General features: G+C 40.1%; 1 protein-coding gene across 5 annotated transcripts in view; it reads left to right on the forward strand.

Annotated features, from left to right (window-relative positions):
* The window catches only part of LOC105195710, a 128339-nt gene extending 111352 nt beyond the window's left edge, over nucleotides 1-16987 (forward strand). For 2 of the 5 annotated variants that reach the window (XM_039459084.1, XM_039459083.1), the window contains 6 exons: nucleotides 4165-4314; nucleotides 10926-11198; nucleotides 12001-12165; nucleotides 12359-12401; nucleotides 13080-13338; nucleotides 13542-16914. In XM_039459084.1, the coding sequence (XP_039315018.1) occupies nucleotides 4165-4314; nucleotides 10926-11198; nucleotides 12001-12165; nucleotides 12359-12401; nucleotides 13080-13338; nucleotides 13542-14154 (1503 nt within the window). In that variant the 3' untranslated portion in view covers nucleotides 14155-16914. Of the gene's footprint in view, nucleotides 1-4164; nucleotides 4315-10925; nucleotides 11199-12000; nucleotides 12166-12358; nucleotides 12402-13079; nucleotides 13339-13541 lie in introns of all 5 variants that reach the window. The other 3 variants (XM_039459082.1, XM_039459085.1, XM_011161244.3) reach the window with 2 other exon arrangements.

A 16987-nucleotide genomic window follows, 5' to 3' on the forward strand; every position in this document is an offset into this window, starting at 1 on the left:
TATTTTGCTGCAACGATTTTTTTTTTTTTATCAAGATTTCCAGGCACAAAATTGGAAAAACGTTTTTGTTTTTATGCGAAAGTCGCTTAATTGTAAAAATCGCAAAGATTAAAATTTCAGAGTATCAGCGTGATTTTTCGCAAATACCGATTCGCCTCGCATCGACGTTTGCGCCGCGGGCAATACTCGTCATTACGACCCCGCCCGCGCCGCCCCCCTCGTTCATCCTCTCGCGATACGCTTTTATATCGATTCATATAAATAACTGGAATAATGTCCGGTCGAATAAATATTTATTGCGCGCCATTACGAATGTAAATTTCCGTCAGTATTCCGCGTTTCGCTGCCGCGTTTCGCCGTAAACCGTCTTGGGATCGATCGCGCGCCTGTCATGCTTCCGCATTCGTTCTAAAAAAAAGAAAAAAAAAGAAAAAAAAGAGAAAAATGAAAAACAAGACACAAGCGACGGGGACAGCGAGGGTGGTCGAGGGAGGAGGGAGGCCGACGAGGGAGATCGACAAATTTGACGAAGCACCCCTTTTCCGCGCAGGCAGGGTCGTTCTCTCCGCCGGTTTCTTCCATTTATATTTCTTTTTTTTTTTTCTTACTCTTGACGAAAGACGAAGCGCCGTTATGCACGATAAAAAGTTTAATGTCAGAAGACGTCGCGGACGGCGGGAGGGTTGGACGGGAGGGAGGAAGCCGGTGACGGTGGAGGAGGGGGAGGGACGAAAGTGCCCGAGGATCGTAATGACTCGATATGAAACCCGGGCAGTGCAATTTCTTTCTTCTTCTGCCCTTTCCTCCCTCCCCCGCTCGTCTCGACGTCTTCCTCTTTTTTCATCGCAGTATTTCCCCATAAAAGCGCCCCGGCATAATAAAAAGCGTTATATAGCTGGCACTGAAAAGTAACGCGTCTATGCGTCTCTCTTTTCCTTCCCTCCTCCCCCTCCTACCTTATCCGCCCCCTCCTTCCTCCCCCGCCGCCCGCGAGACGGTCTTTACGGCCTTATTTGCGGAGACGTAAAAATCGCGAAAATCAATACGGAACTTCTAACATTAAATATTCAGGCTATTGACTGGGCGGGGCCGAGTCAGACACTAGTCGTTCGCGGTCCCTTCATGGCCCTCCTCCCCCCTCCCTCCGATCCCCTCGCCCGCGACGGGAGGAACGAAAAATTAGTGGGAAACTAAGACTCGATGGATTAACGATGGATTAAGGAGGAGAATACGGGACGAGTGCGCGGAAGAAAATAGAAGGGTGGAAAATACACGGGACGGGAAAAAATGCATGTGCTAACACGAGTTGAAGGTAATGACGAGTTATAATAGAGTAAAGACATCGCCTGCCTACAGAAAGAGGATCAAATGGAATCTCTAATGTGTCTATTCTTATACCGGGGAACGTTATCGGACTGGTAGAGAAAAAAAAAGGGCGTCGCAAAATTGAAAGGGATGGGCGGGAGGAGGGGGGGAAGGGGAGAGAGAATATTCTCCCTCGCATTAAAATAAAATTTACAAGGAATACGCGATTATGATGATGATTACGTACGCGTTCTTCAAAAACTGGCGTAATTGAGAATTTCGCCTTTCTGCTTCGGGATTCTCGCCGTTATATTTTTCCCTCGCTAAGCGAGGGAGGACGTCGCGAAAGAAACTCGCGCAACTGTCCGGAAATTCCCACGACATTCGTTGACGCGCAAGGTCCCATACCAATTTACCTATTCCCGTGTTACACACGCAATACGCGCGGCGACATCAGCCAATTAGCATACAAAAGAGGTGCAATTAATCGAAGGTTGTCGACAGCGGCTACACACACATACACACACACACACACACACACGGTTGAATAAGATCTAACGATCTCGCCAGGAGCGTTCGTAACGATGAAAACGGAAAAATTTCTACACGCAGCTCGTCGTAGACACTTGGAGTCTGCGAAAGGGCGCACGGCGCGACGGGTGCCCTCTCGGTGAAGGTCGCTCGATATTCCGTCGGGAGATAATCCCGCGATTTGAAAAAAATTATGGAGATGGATATTCGGAAAATTAACATCACGATACGCCCCTCTCTCTCTTCTCCTGGAATCGCGGCATTACAAATCCATCGATCAAAGACGTACACCACTTTGTATAAATTTTCATCTGAGGCGAGAGCCGCCCTCGGAAGGGTTATAAACGATATGCCACATCGCGAACGAGGAATTCTTGAAGGAGTATGAGGGACCTCATTGACTTTCATACCAGATATTTACGTCGAGAAGAGTCCCGGGGAGGAGGAGGGGGGGGAGGGGAGGAGAGCGAGAGGAGGCGGTCTCGCAAAAATCCCCTGAATGTGCAGACGGGAATTCATATTTTATCGGGTGACGCGCGCTCGATCCATACATTACGTTAGTACGCTCGTTACGCGCGTCAATACGACTTCCCGGACAATTCCATTTCGCCGGTAATTAATAATGATCGACGCGTCGCGGCCGCTACCGCCGTCGCCGAAGCCATCGCCGCTTGTGCCGTCGTCGTTGTCGTGTGTGGCGGATCGGCGAGCGCGCGTACGCGTGTCCTTACTTGCCGAAGCGAATAAATTGGATCGTGTTACGTAACGTGAGACTAAAGTGACGTTTACCGCGAGCCGCAGAAAAGAAGGAAAAAAAAACAGATAGTGTTACATGTTTCTCTGTGCTAATTATAAATTCGACAAATTGCCCGTGATACCAATTCCCCGGTGTCACGTCCAGTGTCAATTAATGCAAATTAATCAGGGAACATTGAAACTGAAGCTCATACAACGACTTTTCTGATTAATAAACGATACTGCCGCATTCATGCGTGCCGCGGTAACGAAGTTACCTCCGCCGTGCCGCCGGTGAAATTTGACGCAGCTATACGCTGCTACGCGCAGCAGCGGCGTTTGTGGGCAGCAGCAACAGCAGCAACAGCAGCATGGTAACTCGAAGTCCTAACGAAATGTCGTTTAGTTCCACATGTTGTGCAGCACGCGACAATCAACCCTCGACTACTACGATTAAATTTGGATAACGTACACAAGGCGGAATCAATTTGACCTCGGTAAATAAATGGCATAATAACATTGCAGATTGGAAAGCAAATGCATTTTCCATTAACTGCCTGCGCGTTGAGTACCACGAATGCGCGTGTGGTCACACGTGGAGCGTTGGAGGAAAAAAAAAGAAAGATACGATAGAGACATGTCTTTCCTGACGTTCCGCGGGGCTCATCTTCGTCAGGCTCATTGTCAGATTTGACTTCGTCGCAATTAATCCGCGCATTAATTAATTCGATGTATCTGTCGATATATCTGATATGTAATGCTCCGTTACTCATCACTCTCTCAATCTTATTGATTTGCAGTGCTGTATTTATTACCGTGATCATCAGTGACTATTCACTGTTTTTCCCAGAATAATTAAGAATGTATCGGACATGTATGAATAAAATAATACTTATATTTATTAACATATTTTTTATAGTTTATTGTTATTACAATTTAAATTATTTTTTACAACATTAAGAAAAATCTTAATTTTTTATGTAAACACTTTAAGTATTCAAGATGATTTATACAAAGTTTCATCGTGATTGTCTGTTTTGTTATTTTGTAAATACACAAATAAATAAATTTTGTTTATTTTACAGAATAAATCTCTGCATCGCAATGAAATCATCTTGAATATTTAAAGTATTTAAATAAAAAAAAATTCCGATTTTTTTTGTTATTTCTTCTTTATTATTAATCTTATTATATATATTTTTATTAGAGTACATGTTTACTTGTTATTAAAATAATTTTTTTATCCAAATAGAAAATTACCGCCAAATTTTGCTGCTGCTTTAAAATGCAATAAAAAACAATCTGTAATTTTTTCATAATTTTCTTAATATTTTAAGAAATGTCCTATACAACCTTAAGAAAGGGATACTGTCACCGACGGAAGTTATATCACTATATAAAATCAGACTATTCATTGTCTTTTAATGAATAACACACTGATTCCAATTTAGAGAGTAATTATTCATAACGCGTGCAGAGTTTAAATCGCGACTTTTTTTTCTGTTCGCGTTATTTATACGACTCCTTCGCGCGCCCGCAGATAACATCGCCGCATAAATGATTAACAATTGCGCTAAACTCGCATGTTCGCAGGTTGTACTGTCGGCATGTAGCACATACTTCGACACGATCCTATCGCAGTACGAGGAGAAGGACCCCATCGTCATCATGCGTGACGTTAAATTCTCGGACATCAAAGTGCTGGTTGAGTTCATGTACAAGGGAGAGATCAACATTGACCACGTAAGTGTCACAATTTCCTGTAAATTCTTCTTTCGCGTCTGCATGGTCGTATTGTTATCGATCCCGCGAGCAACTCGCTTGAGAAATTTATTCCAGAGAGAAAATTGAAGGAGAAATGTTATTTCTCTCTCGGATAATTATATTTAATGGAAATGTCAAAAGTGAAAGAGAGAGAGAAAGTGAGCGAGAGTGAGAGATAAGATAGAAGAGGATGCAAAAACAGATGTCTTGTTGGGATTAATAGAGATAAAGATGCTTAGATCGTTCTAAGTTAAAATTAAAAATAACAATAATAAAAGTCTTAGATCAGATTCTGAATTAACAATTCACAGTCAATACGTTTCTTGTGACATCTAACAAAGAAGAATTGCTGATACAACAAATATTGTAGCAGCAACTTGACAAAAATTTAACAACTACGGAACAATTAAGTAGGAGAAAAATATTGGTCACCTTCAAATACAATTTGTACACATCGAACTTCTAAAGAACACTTGCTGACTGATCATAGGCGTTCAATAATAAGAAGAAAAGGAACTCTAAAGTATACAAATATGTTACGAATTCGGTAAAGAGTAGGTCTTTGGAGAAATGATTCTATGTCATTACTTGCAATTATATTGTTTACATATACAGGTCGACACTGAGGAAGGCCAAATTAAATAGATCGAAACATTTGTCATTTAAAGATTGTTTAATCTATCATTAGTGCGTAATTACGAGGAAGATATTATGTACAATTATTAGCAACGAGGACCAGCTAGGCTTTTGAGCTCGTAATAATTATTGTTTAACCGTTCTAAGTTAGTTGTAAGTTATGTAGGTTATGTAGGAGGCTAAATAAAAATAAGATAAGTTATATAGGAGGTTAAATAAAAATAAGCGAATGTGCCGCGGAAGTCTTGTAATTATTGGAAAACAATAAAGATTATAACGAAATATGAAAAAGTTCGCGAAGCAATTATATTCCGAAATAGATCGTGCGAAATATACTCGTAATACAAAAGTTACAATGGATTGTCGATGAGAGTTTGACAAAGACTGACGCGAAACGTAACGCTTACTGCATCTATAAAATGTGAATTAAATATTGTCGACCGTGACAATCTTTCTTTCTTTCTTTCTTTCTTTCTTTCTTTCTCTCTCTCTCTCTCTCTCTCTCTCTCTCTCTCTCTAAACCATATCTTAGATATATTTTCACTTTGTGCTCATTAATGTTGCTATTTGCGGCGGACGTTTTATTACGTCGCCGTGAAATAAAGTTAAGCAGTAAAACCCCGCCATTCTTCAGACAATAAATCCCCGCCTTCCTCAGCACTTTTCCAATAACAACAATTTCGCGTAGATAACAGCCGCCACGCTCTGTGACAGCCATGGTTAACGAGAGAACTTTACGGTGCCTATTATCTTGCAAAAAAGCTAACGCGTCTCTCATTCGCACCGGCGACGACAATCGTAAGTTCGAATGCGCCGGGACGTGTTACGACAAGACCGCCGCGTATAACATGTCGAGAATATCGATCGGCTAGAGTAAACTCCTACTCTGAAAACAAAAAATAAGGGGGACGTGATGATATTCAGTCAAGGCAATCGATAAGGCGAGTACGCAGTTGTACATCTGACGAATTCAACGTCAATTTTTCTCATATGGAAATTTCGAGACAGCTCTAGAGACATTTAATGCAAAATTCTCTTTTTAATTAATTTAAGATGGACTCTATTTTAATAGAAATTTTTTTTTCGTTGGCTGTTAAAATAATGGTGAAAATTAAAAAGCTGCTAGAAACGTTATTATTACTTTGAAAATAAAAGGAAAATCAATTGTTGACGAATATGTCATTAAAAAAAAAAACATAGTGGTGGCATATTATCCGTGCATATTATTTTATATATATTATAAAAATGACAAGAATCGGTAACTACACAGTTCGTATCATACATTCCGCTAATTGTTTTCTCGTAATCCTTGAGACTTTTTAATTGTGGATTAAAGGAAAGCCTGCGCTTGGAAAATATAATAATAAAGCTACGGATAATCCTCGAAAGCCCATTTATATTTATACTATTGCACTGTTCCTTGCGTCTGGTTTTATTAATGAGAACGGGGCAAACCCATTCCAGCATCTTGTTTGCGATATTATTATGTTTCCAATTTTTCGAGATTGTCCGGAGTGCACTTTAGGAAAATATGCTCCCCCGAGATTTTTTTTTTCGAGATATCTCGAATATTTCGCCTGTCTGTTTTGCATTAGATTACAAAATAATTTGACAACAGTTCGATACGTCTTCAAAATTGAAATTTTCACGAATACATTTACGATCTATGTATTCTCTTGAGATGTCTCCGCGGCATATCTGACTTTGTGATATTTTGTAGGCTTTGTCATAAATCTAAAGTTTTTCTCAAGGGATTATAGGATTCTAGCAAATCGAAAAATAAAGCATTTTTCAGCACCATATAAAATTTAAAGAGATAAATAATGTGTTTCTGCTTTTAAAATATGTATTTTAATTAAAAAAGATACAAAATTATAATAAATATGAAAATAAATAAATAATAGTGAAAATAAATAACAATAATGTTCTAAATTAATGCACTTAACTGCGTGGCAGTTACGATTTAGTCTCAATAAATTATTAAAAATTAAAAAATAGGTAATTTTTTCATTCCACTTGTTATTTTCGGAGGGAATTTTTAAAATGTGTATTTTTTACGAAACTGCATGAATTTGAAAATTGCATTTTTCCGAAAAATTTTTTCTTTTAGATATGTCTTTAAAAAAATTAAAAATCGGAAAAACCTCTGATGTCGAATTATTAACCCTTTGTCCTACCCGCTTACTCCCGATTATTCGGGCCACAATAAACGATATCGAGAACAACTGAACACGAATCTGGCTCGTGTTGTTTACGTTGGTCCCGAATGAAGTACCACGAGTCAGGCTCGTGTTGTTTCCGTTTGGTCCGAACGAAATACCACGAGTCAGGGTCAGGCTTATTGTTTTTGGCCCAAATTTCTTACTCACTCGTTGTTGTAGGACAAGGGGTTAATAAAATATTATAAAAATATTCTTGAAAATTTCAAACTGATCGGATAAACCATATATTTAACTTGACTTCTGTTTTGAAAAATGTTTTGAGAAAAATACGTTTCAACTCTTTTTTTATCATAATTTTATATTAAAACAGGAACATATTATAGTATATCTATCTCTTAAAAATAATTCGTTAACGATGTAACGTAGCTATTATTGATATTTTCATAGAGGTTACTGACAATTTCCGCTACTTGTTAAATTTCAATAAAACGGAGTTAAAAGCCAAACGATATCTTTCTTTACATAATAGAGAGAAAAAATAACTATGAAAATATTTATTAGTTAAATCCCTAACAATTTACATTCCGACTTTTAGAAAGTATTCGATCCATTTAGCTCAAAATGTATTTTCTAATATTTTATGTGAAAATTTTTTTCAGATAAAAAGTAAAGAAATTTTCATAAAAAAGAAATCTCACATTAACAACGTCATTAAATGCCAAGAGAAATTATTTTTAATAAAATATGATTAAGAAAATATATGAAAATATTGAGTCAAATAAACTTGAATCAAAAACAACATACGTTCAAAAAAACAATTGTACACACGATTGTACATACGAGAAACGATCGTACGCACTCATGCATACGCGCGTTGTTACATAAATTAATTAAATACACATATAAGTAATAACAAGTGAATGATAGGTTACTCACTCCCCGCCGCGGCGACGCCATCCTGGTTGGTTCCTCCTCTCAGAATCCTATCGTGGCTGCTTGAGCTACTTCCCCATGGCACTTACACGCACGCGATTTCACGAGCGAGCGAGCGCGCGCGTGCTAATTATCGAAACGAAGCTCATACAGAACTAATTACGCGGACCGATATTTCCCGATTAAACGTATCGCGCGATTCAGAATCGCCTCGCTCTCGTCGCGTCTCCGTGGCGTTTCGTTGGCCATCGTCAACAACACTTCGGTTTATCGCGCGCGGCACGCTAGGGTTAGGAACGCCGAATCGAGGAACGCCGGTCGACCCTTGCCTTCCGTGCATGCGCTATTTAGCGCGAACGCGCGTCTTTACGGATTACTCCAATCGAATGCGTGTTTTGTTCTATCGCGCCCGTGTAAACGGACCAGAGATTGAGATTCCTTTTTGCGCGCGGCAACGCGCGCATGGAAAACAGGGTTAACTGCAGGACGCGACGCAACGCGATGCGACGTGACGTGACGCGACGATTCATCCGGAAATACAGAGAGACGGTGGAGAGCGATACAGCCTTCAGTGTTCAGCACAATAGTAGCACAATTTTCGATCGCGCGAATTCCGCGAAACGCACGGCTTACTAACAAAAGGTCGATCGCGACTTGCCGTTACTCAAGGACGCTCCGCGCGCTTTTCAACCATCTGAAGTTGGCGGACGAACGGCGGGCGCTTCAATCGGTACGCGGGAAAAAGTTCAAATTTCAAATCGTTCAACGCGATGTATCTCGCGATGTATCTCGTTCAGGCACGTGATAATTACATGCTTTGAATTAAGCTTGGTTAAAAGAAGTTTATAGCCAAAAGTTGATATATATTATATTATTGTATATATTGGATATATATTTTATAACGTTAATATAGCTTTTTTTTCAAATTTCTTTTTTATATATCTTGATCAGATTTCAAATATCTTGTTTCAAGTTAATAGAACGCATTTTCATTTGTTTCCGTCGTTTACAGTTTGAGCTTCAACTACTACGATTTACGCAAAACACTCCGTGGTTGCCGTAATTAAATAGATGAAAACGTGTATTTCTCAAGAGAAAAATAGTCTTAGCCAACTTTCGAAATCTCCCACCTGCGCGGTATTCGACAGCTTGGATATTTCGCAGCTCCTTTCGCGAAGCTGGCGATCTTTCCTCGCGCGAATCTTCAATGGTACCTATCTCCTTTCGAGAGGAGCGAATTCTTCCTGATTTCTAGTCGTGATGAGGCAGTCGCAGCCGCGCGGAAGCTTTCTCCGGCACGTTTTGTGTCGCGCGGGCCCCGATCGGGCTCGCGAAAAATCTCCGAGTGAAAATCGCCAGGGCCCGATCCCGGATTGGAGATCGGCGGCGATTTAAGCTCACCTTCTCCCGATCGGAACGGAGCGCCGCCGTCGCCGCAGCCGCCGCGCCGGTTGAACGACCGGCACACGGAGGAGGGAGTTCTGCAAATGGTTTTAGATCGGGCTTTGCGTCACGCGGGGCACGTCGTCCTTTTTTCCCACGATCCCTTTTCTTACGCGCTCGCTTCCTCCACCTCGCTCCCGCGCAAGAGCAAGAAACGAAAGCGGCGATATTTCTGAAATACATTATTCCGCGGCGGCGGCGCGGCGTCGACGCTGACCCACATAAGCATTTTTCCAATTCCGGCCGTGGCCGATAGAAAGCCGCGCGCGGCCGTTTGTAGAAAGTTCTCATATTATTTAGCATTCGGTCGCGCCGCCACGGCGAACGTACGCCATCGTCGCCGCGTACTGGTGAAAATTAGCAAATAATAATTGGGGCCCGTTGTCGCGCAAACGTTGTCCCCCTCCCGTCTCTCATTCGTGCCCGTATGTGCTCGCGATCTTTATTTTCTTTTTTCGTCTGGTACGTCGCGCGAGTTTCTCCGCTCCCGTGCGCGAGAGTACAACGTAGGGGTATTTTTTTCCAGGGGAGAGAGATCCGAAGAATATTTGCGAGGGAAAATAATGTTGATGAAAATAAATAAGCGGTCCGTGTCAGCGACCCGAAAGTAATGGGCTTGTCTTTCATTTTTATACTTTCCCCTTTCGCAGTATTTCCAGCTTTGAAAAACATCCTGTCTAAAACGCATTAAGTTTCCGTAATTACGGGATAATTAATAATTTTTAACTTTGATTGACTCGGACGTAAAAAAATATGGTCCATAAATAAATAAATTGAAGAAGAGTTATCAATTTATCTCTGCATGACGTATCCTATATGAGAAAATATTTGTAGAACCTCACATATATGTAAATTTCATACGCACACGTAATTACGGATATATATGGATTAATGTATAGAGAAAATTAGTTTTTAAATGAAGAACGCGCTTAATAATTATAGTGTCTTGAAACTTTAATATTCAGACATTCAATTCGAATGTCGTATTTTCGTTTATGTAGCTCACTAAATATCTCACTCTGCTTATTTATAAATAAGCAATCAGTTTTTTTTTTTCAGTTTTTCTCGGAGAAGCTTACAGCGGATTTCGCGAGTTTCACAGTTACACAAGTCATATTTATCTACACATCTATCCGCATTTTTTTCTGCACTCTGAACTTTTACCTCTAATCTCACTCGCATTCCTCCTTTTTGTTCCTGTACTGAGATTACGAAAATAATATTTTAATAATGATTATGTTGCAACAATTGTAACGATATTCCACTAAATATTACACTGACATGTAATATTACTGAAACATAGTGATTATTATTATGATTTTAATACTAATTACGTATGAGAAGATTGTCGATTACTGAAATAGGATAACGAGGCATTAGAGAAGAATGATTATATTCGTCCGCTTCGCTTTGTAGACGAGGTTATCGTCGTTGCTGAAAACCGCCGAGGATTTACACATCAAGGGGCTCGCCGAGGTGAGCTGGCGCAGCGATCCCACGCAAAACGACCTGAACAACACCGGCCACAGTCCCGGCACCGGAACCCCCGGCGTCGAAACGGTCCTGCGGGAAGGCGAAACAGAAGAGCCAACACCCCCAAAACAGAGACGTAGAGGTCGTCCGCCTCTGGACGACCCACCATCGGCACACGACGTCTTCACGCCCAAAATCACCTGTATTACCGGGAACGTACGTATCTCTTATCACTGTCACGGGTTAAACGGTTCGTGTAAAGCTTGGCGGTTGAATTTGCAAGTCCGCTCACAAAAAAAGACATCAAAGTAACTGATGTTGCCTGATAAAAATGTCTCGAGTGTAAATACTGTAATATTAAGTCATTTACGAAATGAGGTAGGACTTTTTACTTTCGGTATTTCTGGTATAACGAAAGATAATATCATGATACTTTGAAGGATTATTCAATACTTGTTATCAATGACACGATCCCAGACTGTTGGTAGTTCACTAACATTAAGAGTTCCATTTTCATTCAAAGATAAATGAAACGATACTACGTACTATTTCGTAAATGACTTATATTTTTTTATTACATGGTTTTTTCTAAATATTTTCGTACGTACGTATCATAATTGAAAAAGAATTCAAACTTATACCGTGAACGTTCTGCAAAATTCACGATGTCAATAAAATATTATTTCATGAAATCAAGATAACATACATTCTTCTACAATGCCGTATTAATTATTCAGAATGACTTTTATAATGCTAATCTTTCTAAGTAAAAGTTCAGAAAAACCTAACAATTACATCGTGATTCAAAAGTCCTTCGGACTTTCAAATTTCGAAATATCGGTATCTGGTAGATACAAAGACGTAGTGTTGAATACAGAACGAGTGATTATGAAAGAAGGCGAGAGAGAAAAAAAAGAGAACAGGCACCGCACCGTGACCAAGCTTTACATGGAATACTTAAGATGAACACTTTACGATCCGTTGTCGTGAATGTAAAAATACGAAATAATTTTGTCAGACTCGCAGCGGCGGGTATCGCACGTACGCGGAGATACCCACGCACGACTCTAATGTGTCACGTCGAACCTTTTCTCAGGAGGAAATGATGAGCGAGGGCGGCGACCATGAGAGTTGGGACGACGAGATGATGATGAACGAGAATAACGAAACGCCACTGCCGGTGGTAAGGTCCAATTATCTTTAGATTCCCTCTATATTCCTCTTCACTTGCAGACGTGAGTGAGCACACACGATTAAATTAAGACCGTTAAAAGAGATGTCGTTCCACTTTCTCTTGCATCCAACCGTCGGATTAGACTATTCCTCGCGTGAATATTCCATGCAACGATTTTAACTTTATTGCAATTTTTTTCTAGCTCTCCTATATGTCCAAGGACGACGCAGCAGAAGAAAAGAAAGGTACACATGATCATATATATATATATATTCAGGGCTCGGCAAAAAATGCACATTTCGGCCGATTTTCAGCTAGCGCTGTTCCCTTCACCTTACCAACCTGCACGCAATCCAAATGTCAATCGGCATTTGGATTGCGCGGAAAGTAGTGAGGTAAGGGAAAAGCTTTAAGCTGAAAATCGGCCGAAATGTATATTTTTTGCCGAGCTCCGTTAATAATATATATAATCGTGCTTTGCTCATATGATTCTACTATCTTTCAACTGCCAGTATGCGCCTGTGTGGTAAAGAGCGAATTCATACATTTTAAGAAAAATAATATTCTTTAAATGTGTATTACGCATTGTTTTTATTATTTTGCATGCAATAATCTTAATGTACGAATTCGAACAAATACTGCTAATCCTTTTGTTCTAAATATCTTTTGTCGTAATATATAGATATAATCGGCGTAAAAAAAAAAGATTGAAAGACTGTTCTTTTATTTCCACAATTCCAAGTTCTTCCGATGAATTTTGCTAACTATAAAAAAAAAAACACGTTTCCCAAGAAAATTAATGTTTTTGCCTTTCGGTAAATTTTCCATTGAAAACCTATTTCTCTTTTACGCCGATTATACGTACGTATAATCATTGGGTATCCATTCAGCAGTCGTAAATATTGACTTAATATCAATTGCAGCGGCTACGACTCCGTCAAATTCTAACGCCACAAATCTATCGATTCCCGAACAATTCCGAGACGTAATAAAGATGAACGATTATCTGACGACGGGACGCCGACAGGAGTTCTGGGAGGAACCCTTCACGCGCCGCGTTATGGACGCCATCAAGAGCAAAGAACTAGAGATGAAGACTGCCGCCGAAATTCTCGGCGTCTCTTACGGCACTCTCTACGGCAGATATCGCGACAGTTATGGCTGCCTTAAACATCCGTACAGGTAATGCAGATAAAAATTAGAAAACTGCACCTAATTGCACTCCTAATTCTCAAACATCTTTGCATTAGAGAAGACACTGCGTAAATTGGAGCAAAATCCAAATTAAAGTAACGTTCAAGTTCACGAGTAAGAAATTAAGAGAAAACGGATAGTTTTGCCTCGAATAATCGGGATGATAAAACGGAGATGATATATATTTTCAGAGTAAGGGACTTTTGGTCTGAACCGGGGCCCGCTGAAGTGTTGGCGAAATTGCGGCGGAAGGAGATAACATTGTTCCGGGCTGCCGAGTTCCTCAACGTCACCGTCCACACACTCGCAACTTATCTGTCAACGTTGCAAGGTCCAGACAGAATCTCGTTGGCGGGCGACCTCAACGTGGCGTCCAGCGGCAGCATCGACAGCGGTAGCAACAACAACGCGACAACGGAATCGACGACGACGGAGAACAGCGAGTCCGTGAACGACATCCTTCAAAAGATCAACGCGAACGTGCCGACCACGACGTCGATCAAGCGCGAGGGTGGCGGCTACATCGAAGTGCCGACGGCAGTGTCAAAGTGTTCCACTACGTCGGTGTTGGAGAACAATCCGGACATCACGATCGTCAAGACGGAGAACATGCTGCGTAAACGCGAATATACGAAAATGCCCAGCACGGAGAACAACAATGCGAAGCTGATGAGCGGCGGCGCCGTCAGCGAGGTCAGCCAGCAGCAGCAGCAACAGCAGCAGCAACAGCAACAGCAGCAGCAACAACAACAACAGAAGCTCGCCGACCCGTTGTCATTAAATAATGACAACAGTAAACCCTAACTATTCAGACCCTATTTGACACCTACGGCGAATCACCATCATCCGCGCAGCGTAGCGCCAAGCGGAGCCAGTTATAGATCCGACCTGCAGTGCCCGCGCAGTTTCTATTCCAACGTGTTTACTCGCTTTCTCACGAATTTTCATTTAAAGTAGAACGAAAAGGAATAGACGAAACGGAAACAGACGAGGACATCGGCGCTGGACATCGTGTTCCGCGCACGTCCGATTCCGCAAGCCTCAGACAATCTCGCGTACGACCGTTCGCGATTGATGGCGGGCCGTGGCTGCGTCGGGACGGATAAAGCGAGAACTTTGACTCCTGCCTTCGAATCAATTCCCACGCGACCACGGCCTATCGTTCATATTTTTCACGTATTAAGAAGAAATATCAACGTCGCGAATTCTGCCCTAGCGAAATTAGTATCGGGCAAGTTGACAGGAAAATTCCTCCCGTTTTAACTTCAAATTCGGCTCACTTTTGATCTACATAGGTCGGTATACGTACGACCTTTGAGAAAAAAAAATAGAAAAGCAAAAGAAACAATAAAAGGGATAAGGAGTATAATAAAAAGTTCAATTGAAGTTCCTTTTGCATAACGATGTAGAGTGTATTATCGCAACAAAGAATGCCTATTTTCTGCCGCATGTGTCTGTATGGTAAAGAGCGACAATATATTCACCACAAGTAGATCCATCATAGTAACACACACCACAGAGAGAAAGGAAGGAAGGGTGAGAAAGGGGGAAAACAGAAAGAAAGAGAGAGAGAAAAAATAAAACTAAATAACGGTCCTTCGACTTAGATATGTTCCTCATGCGATCGTCGTTAGAATCGCATTAGGATCACGTTTCAGTTAATGCTCGTATATAAACTCGAGAATTTAAATCATAAAGCTTGTACTATTGGAAGAGGCGTCCACATTTGACACGTGATGCACAGGGAAATACATATGAAGTAAAACACCTGAGAAAGTAGGCGATTGTAGATAGTATTCTCAGCCATTTGTATTTAGAAAGTATTTAGAGAAAGAGAGAGAGAGAGAGAGAGAATGATTGTGAATAAGAGAGAGAATGAGAGAGTGAGAAAAAAAAATCGTCACTTCAGACGGTTTATGTCCAATAGTAAATCGTTTATGATTTAAATATATTTTCGTGATGCAAGCCTTAACGTTAGAAACTTTAATTTTTTTCTACCTTATCGATTCGATAAAATTCACTTTACGCGTGGTACCGATACTTTTTGGAAAACGTTAAACGACTAAATTTTAGACATGCAGATACGATTAAAGGCGTTGCGATCGGCAGTGATTTTTACGCGTCGTATGAAATCGCGGCAATTGCCTTTTCTTCGAGTATTCGCAATGCTAACGGGATAATCCCTTGTGCGTATAACGGAATATGATGACGACGTGTATACCATTCTATTTTGTTTCTCTTTTATACCAGTATATAACACTGTACATAGCAGTGCTTTTTATAAATCTTTACTTGTACATACTCTAAGATTTTTTAATTTTTCCTTCTTTTACGAAAAAATATTTTTAACTTTTATTGGAAATTGTCAATTAATATAAAAAATAATTTGTTTCGAAAAATGTGCAATATGTACAATATAAACATAATTTGGAATAGTAGTCAAAAGAAACAAAATTCAAATATTCAATTTGAATTTGAATTTTCCTTATAAAAAGCGATATCGGTATGATATCTGCAACGGACAATGACTACGATAATGCTGTAGCATTGTTATATATAACTCGCTATTTTGTTTAGTTTACTTTTTTCGTAAGTTTTCGCAGACCCGATGTTTACGTTAAGTTAGATAATGAAATGGGAAATTCCCGACAGCGCTATATATATATATATGTATGTATGTATATGTACGTATGTATGTATGTATACTATATACATACACATATACAATAATCGTATTTGACTGGAAATGAGTATTCCTGCTGAAGGTAAAACTAAATAAGAATTAGTAATATAGTAGAGGTATCTCCGATGATATTTTTCGATGATATAAGACTTAGTTGCACGGAAGAATTATTGCGAAGGGTACTTGTAAAGTAATCCGAACGAGCGGAATAATACCGTACCAAGTACGTGAAACGAGAGAAGAGAACGGCTTTCCTCTCGTAACTGGAGATTTCATTGTGTAGAGGAAGCGAATAAGATTAGGAAGTATGAGATGTGTAAATATAGCGGTGTACGATATTTAGTGAACGAAACGAAAAATCAAGAGACACGCATTCTTCGCTCTTCGCGAATGCGGGCATATATGTACCTCTCTCTTTCTAAACAGACCCCGAGGAGTCGACTGACTAAGGTAAAACGAAGAAAAAGAAAATTTAAAAAATTAAAAAAAAAGCGTAATGATAAAAGCGTATCGAGACTCTCTCGATTAAGTGTGCGGCGCACTCAGATACGAGATACACACAGGCATGCACGGTGCAAACACACAGTTGTGGATTCTGCGAGAGAAAGTATTTCCGGCGGATGCGCCGAAGATCCGACGAATTAAGTACCTACTTTAGTTTATTTTGTATATTATTAATACGAAATATCGATTTTTTTTTTTTATGTTGACAGCGAAGTCTTTCGATTACTTTACGAGTGTTCCAAATCGACTATTTTATGAGAGTGTGCTTCGAACTTCGAATCGATTATTTTTATCACATGAATGTGTACAATTTTATATTGCAATAACATCGCACGATAATTTTACTTGTAATTCTTATATTGTAAGAGAGAAAAAAAGAAAAAGATAGATCTGCTCATCTTCACCGTTTAATTTAATAACTTTCGTCAGATTCATTATCTTCTCATCAAA

The sequence above is a fragment of the Solenopsis invicta genome, chromosome 16 (assembly GCF_016802725.1).
Source record: "Solenopsis invicta isolate M01_SB chromosome 16, UNIL_Sinv_3.0, whole genome shotgun sequence".
Classification (NCBI taxonomy): domain Eukaryota; kingdom Metazoa; phylum Arthropoda; class Insecta; order Hymenoptera; family Formicidae; genus Solenopsis; species Solenopsis invicta.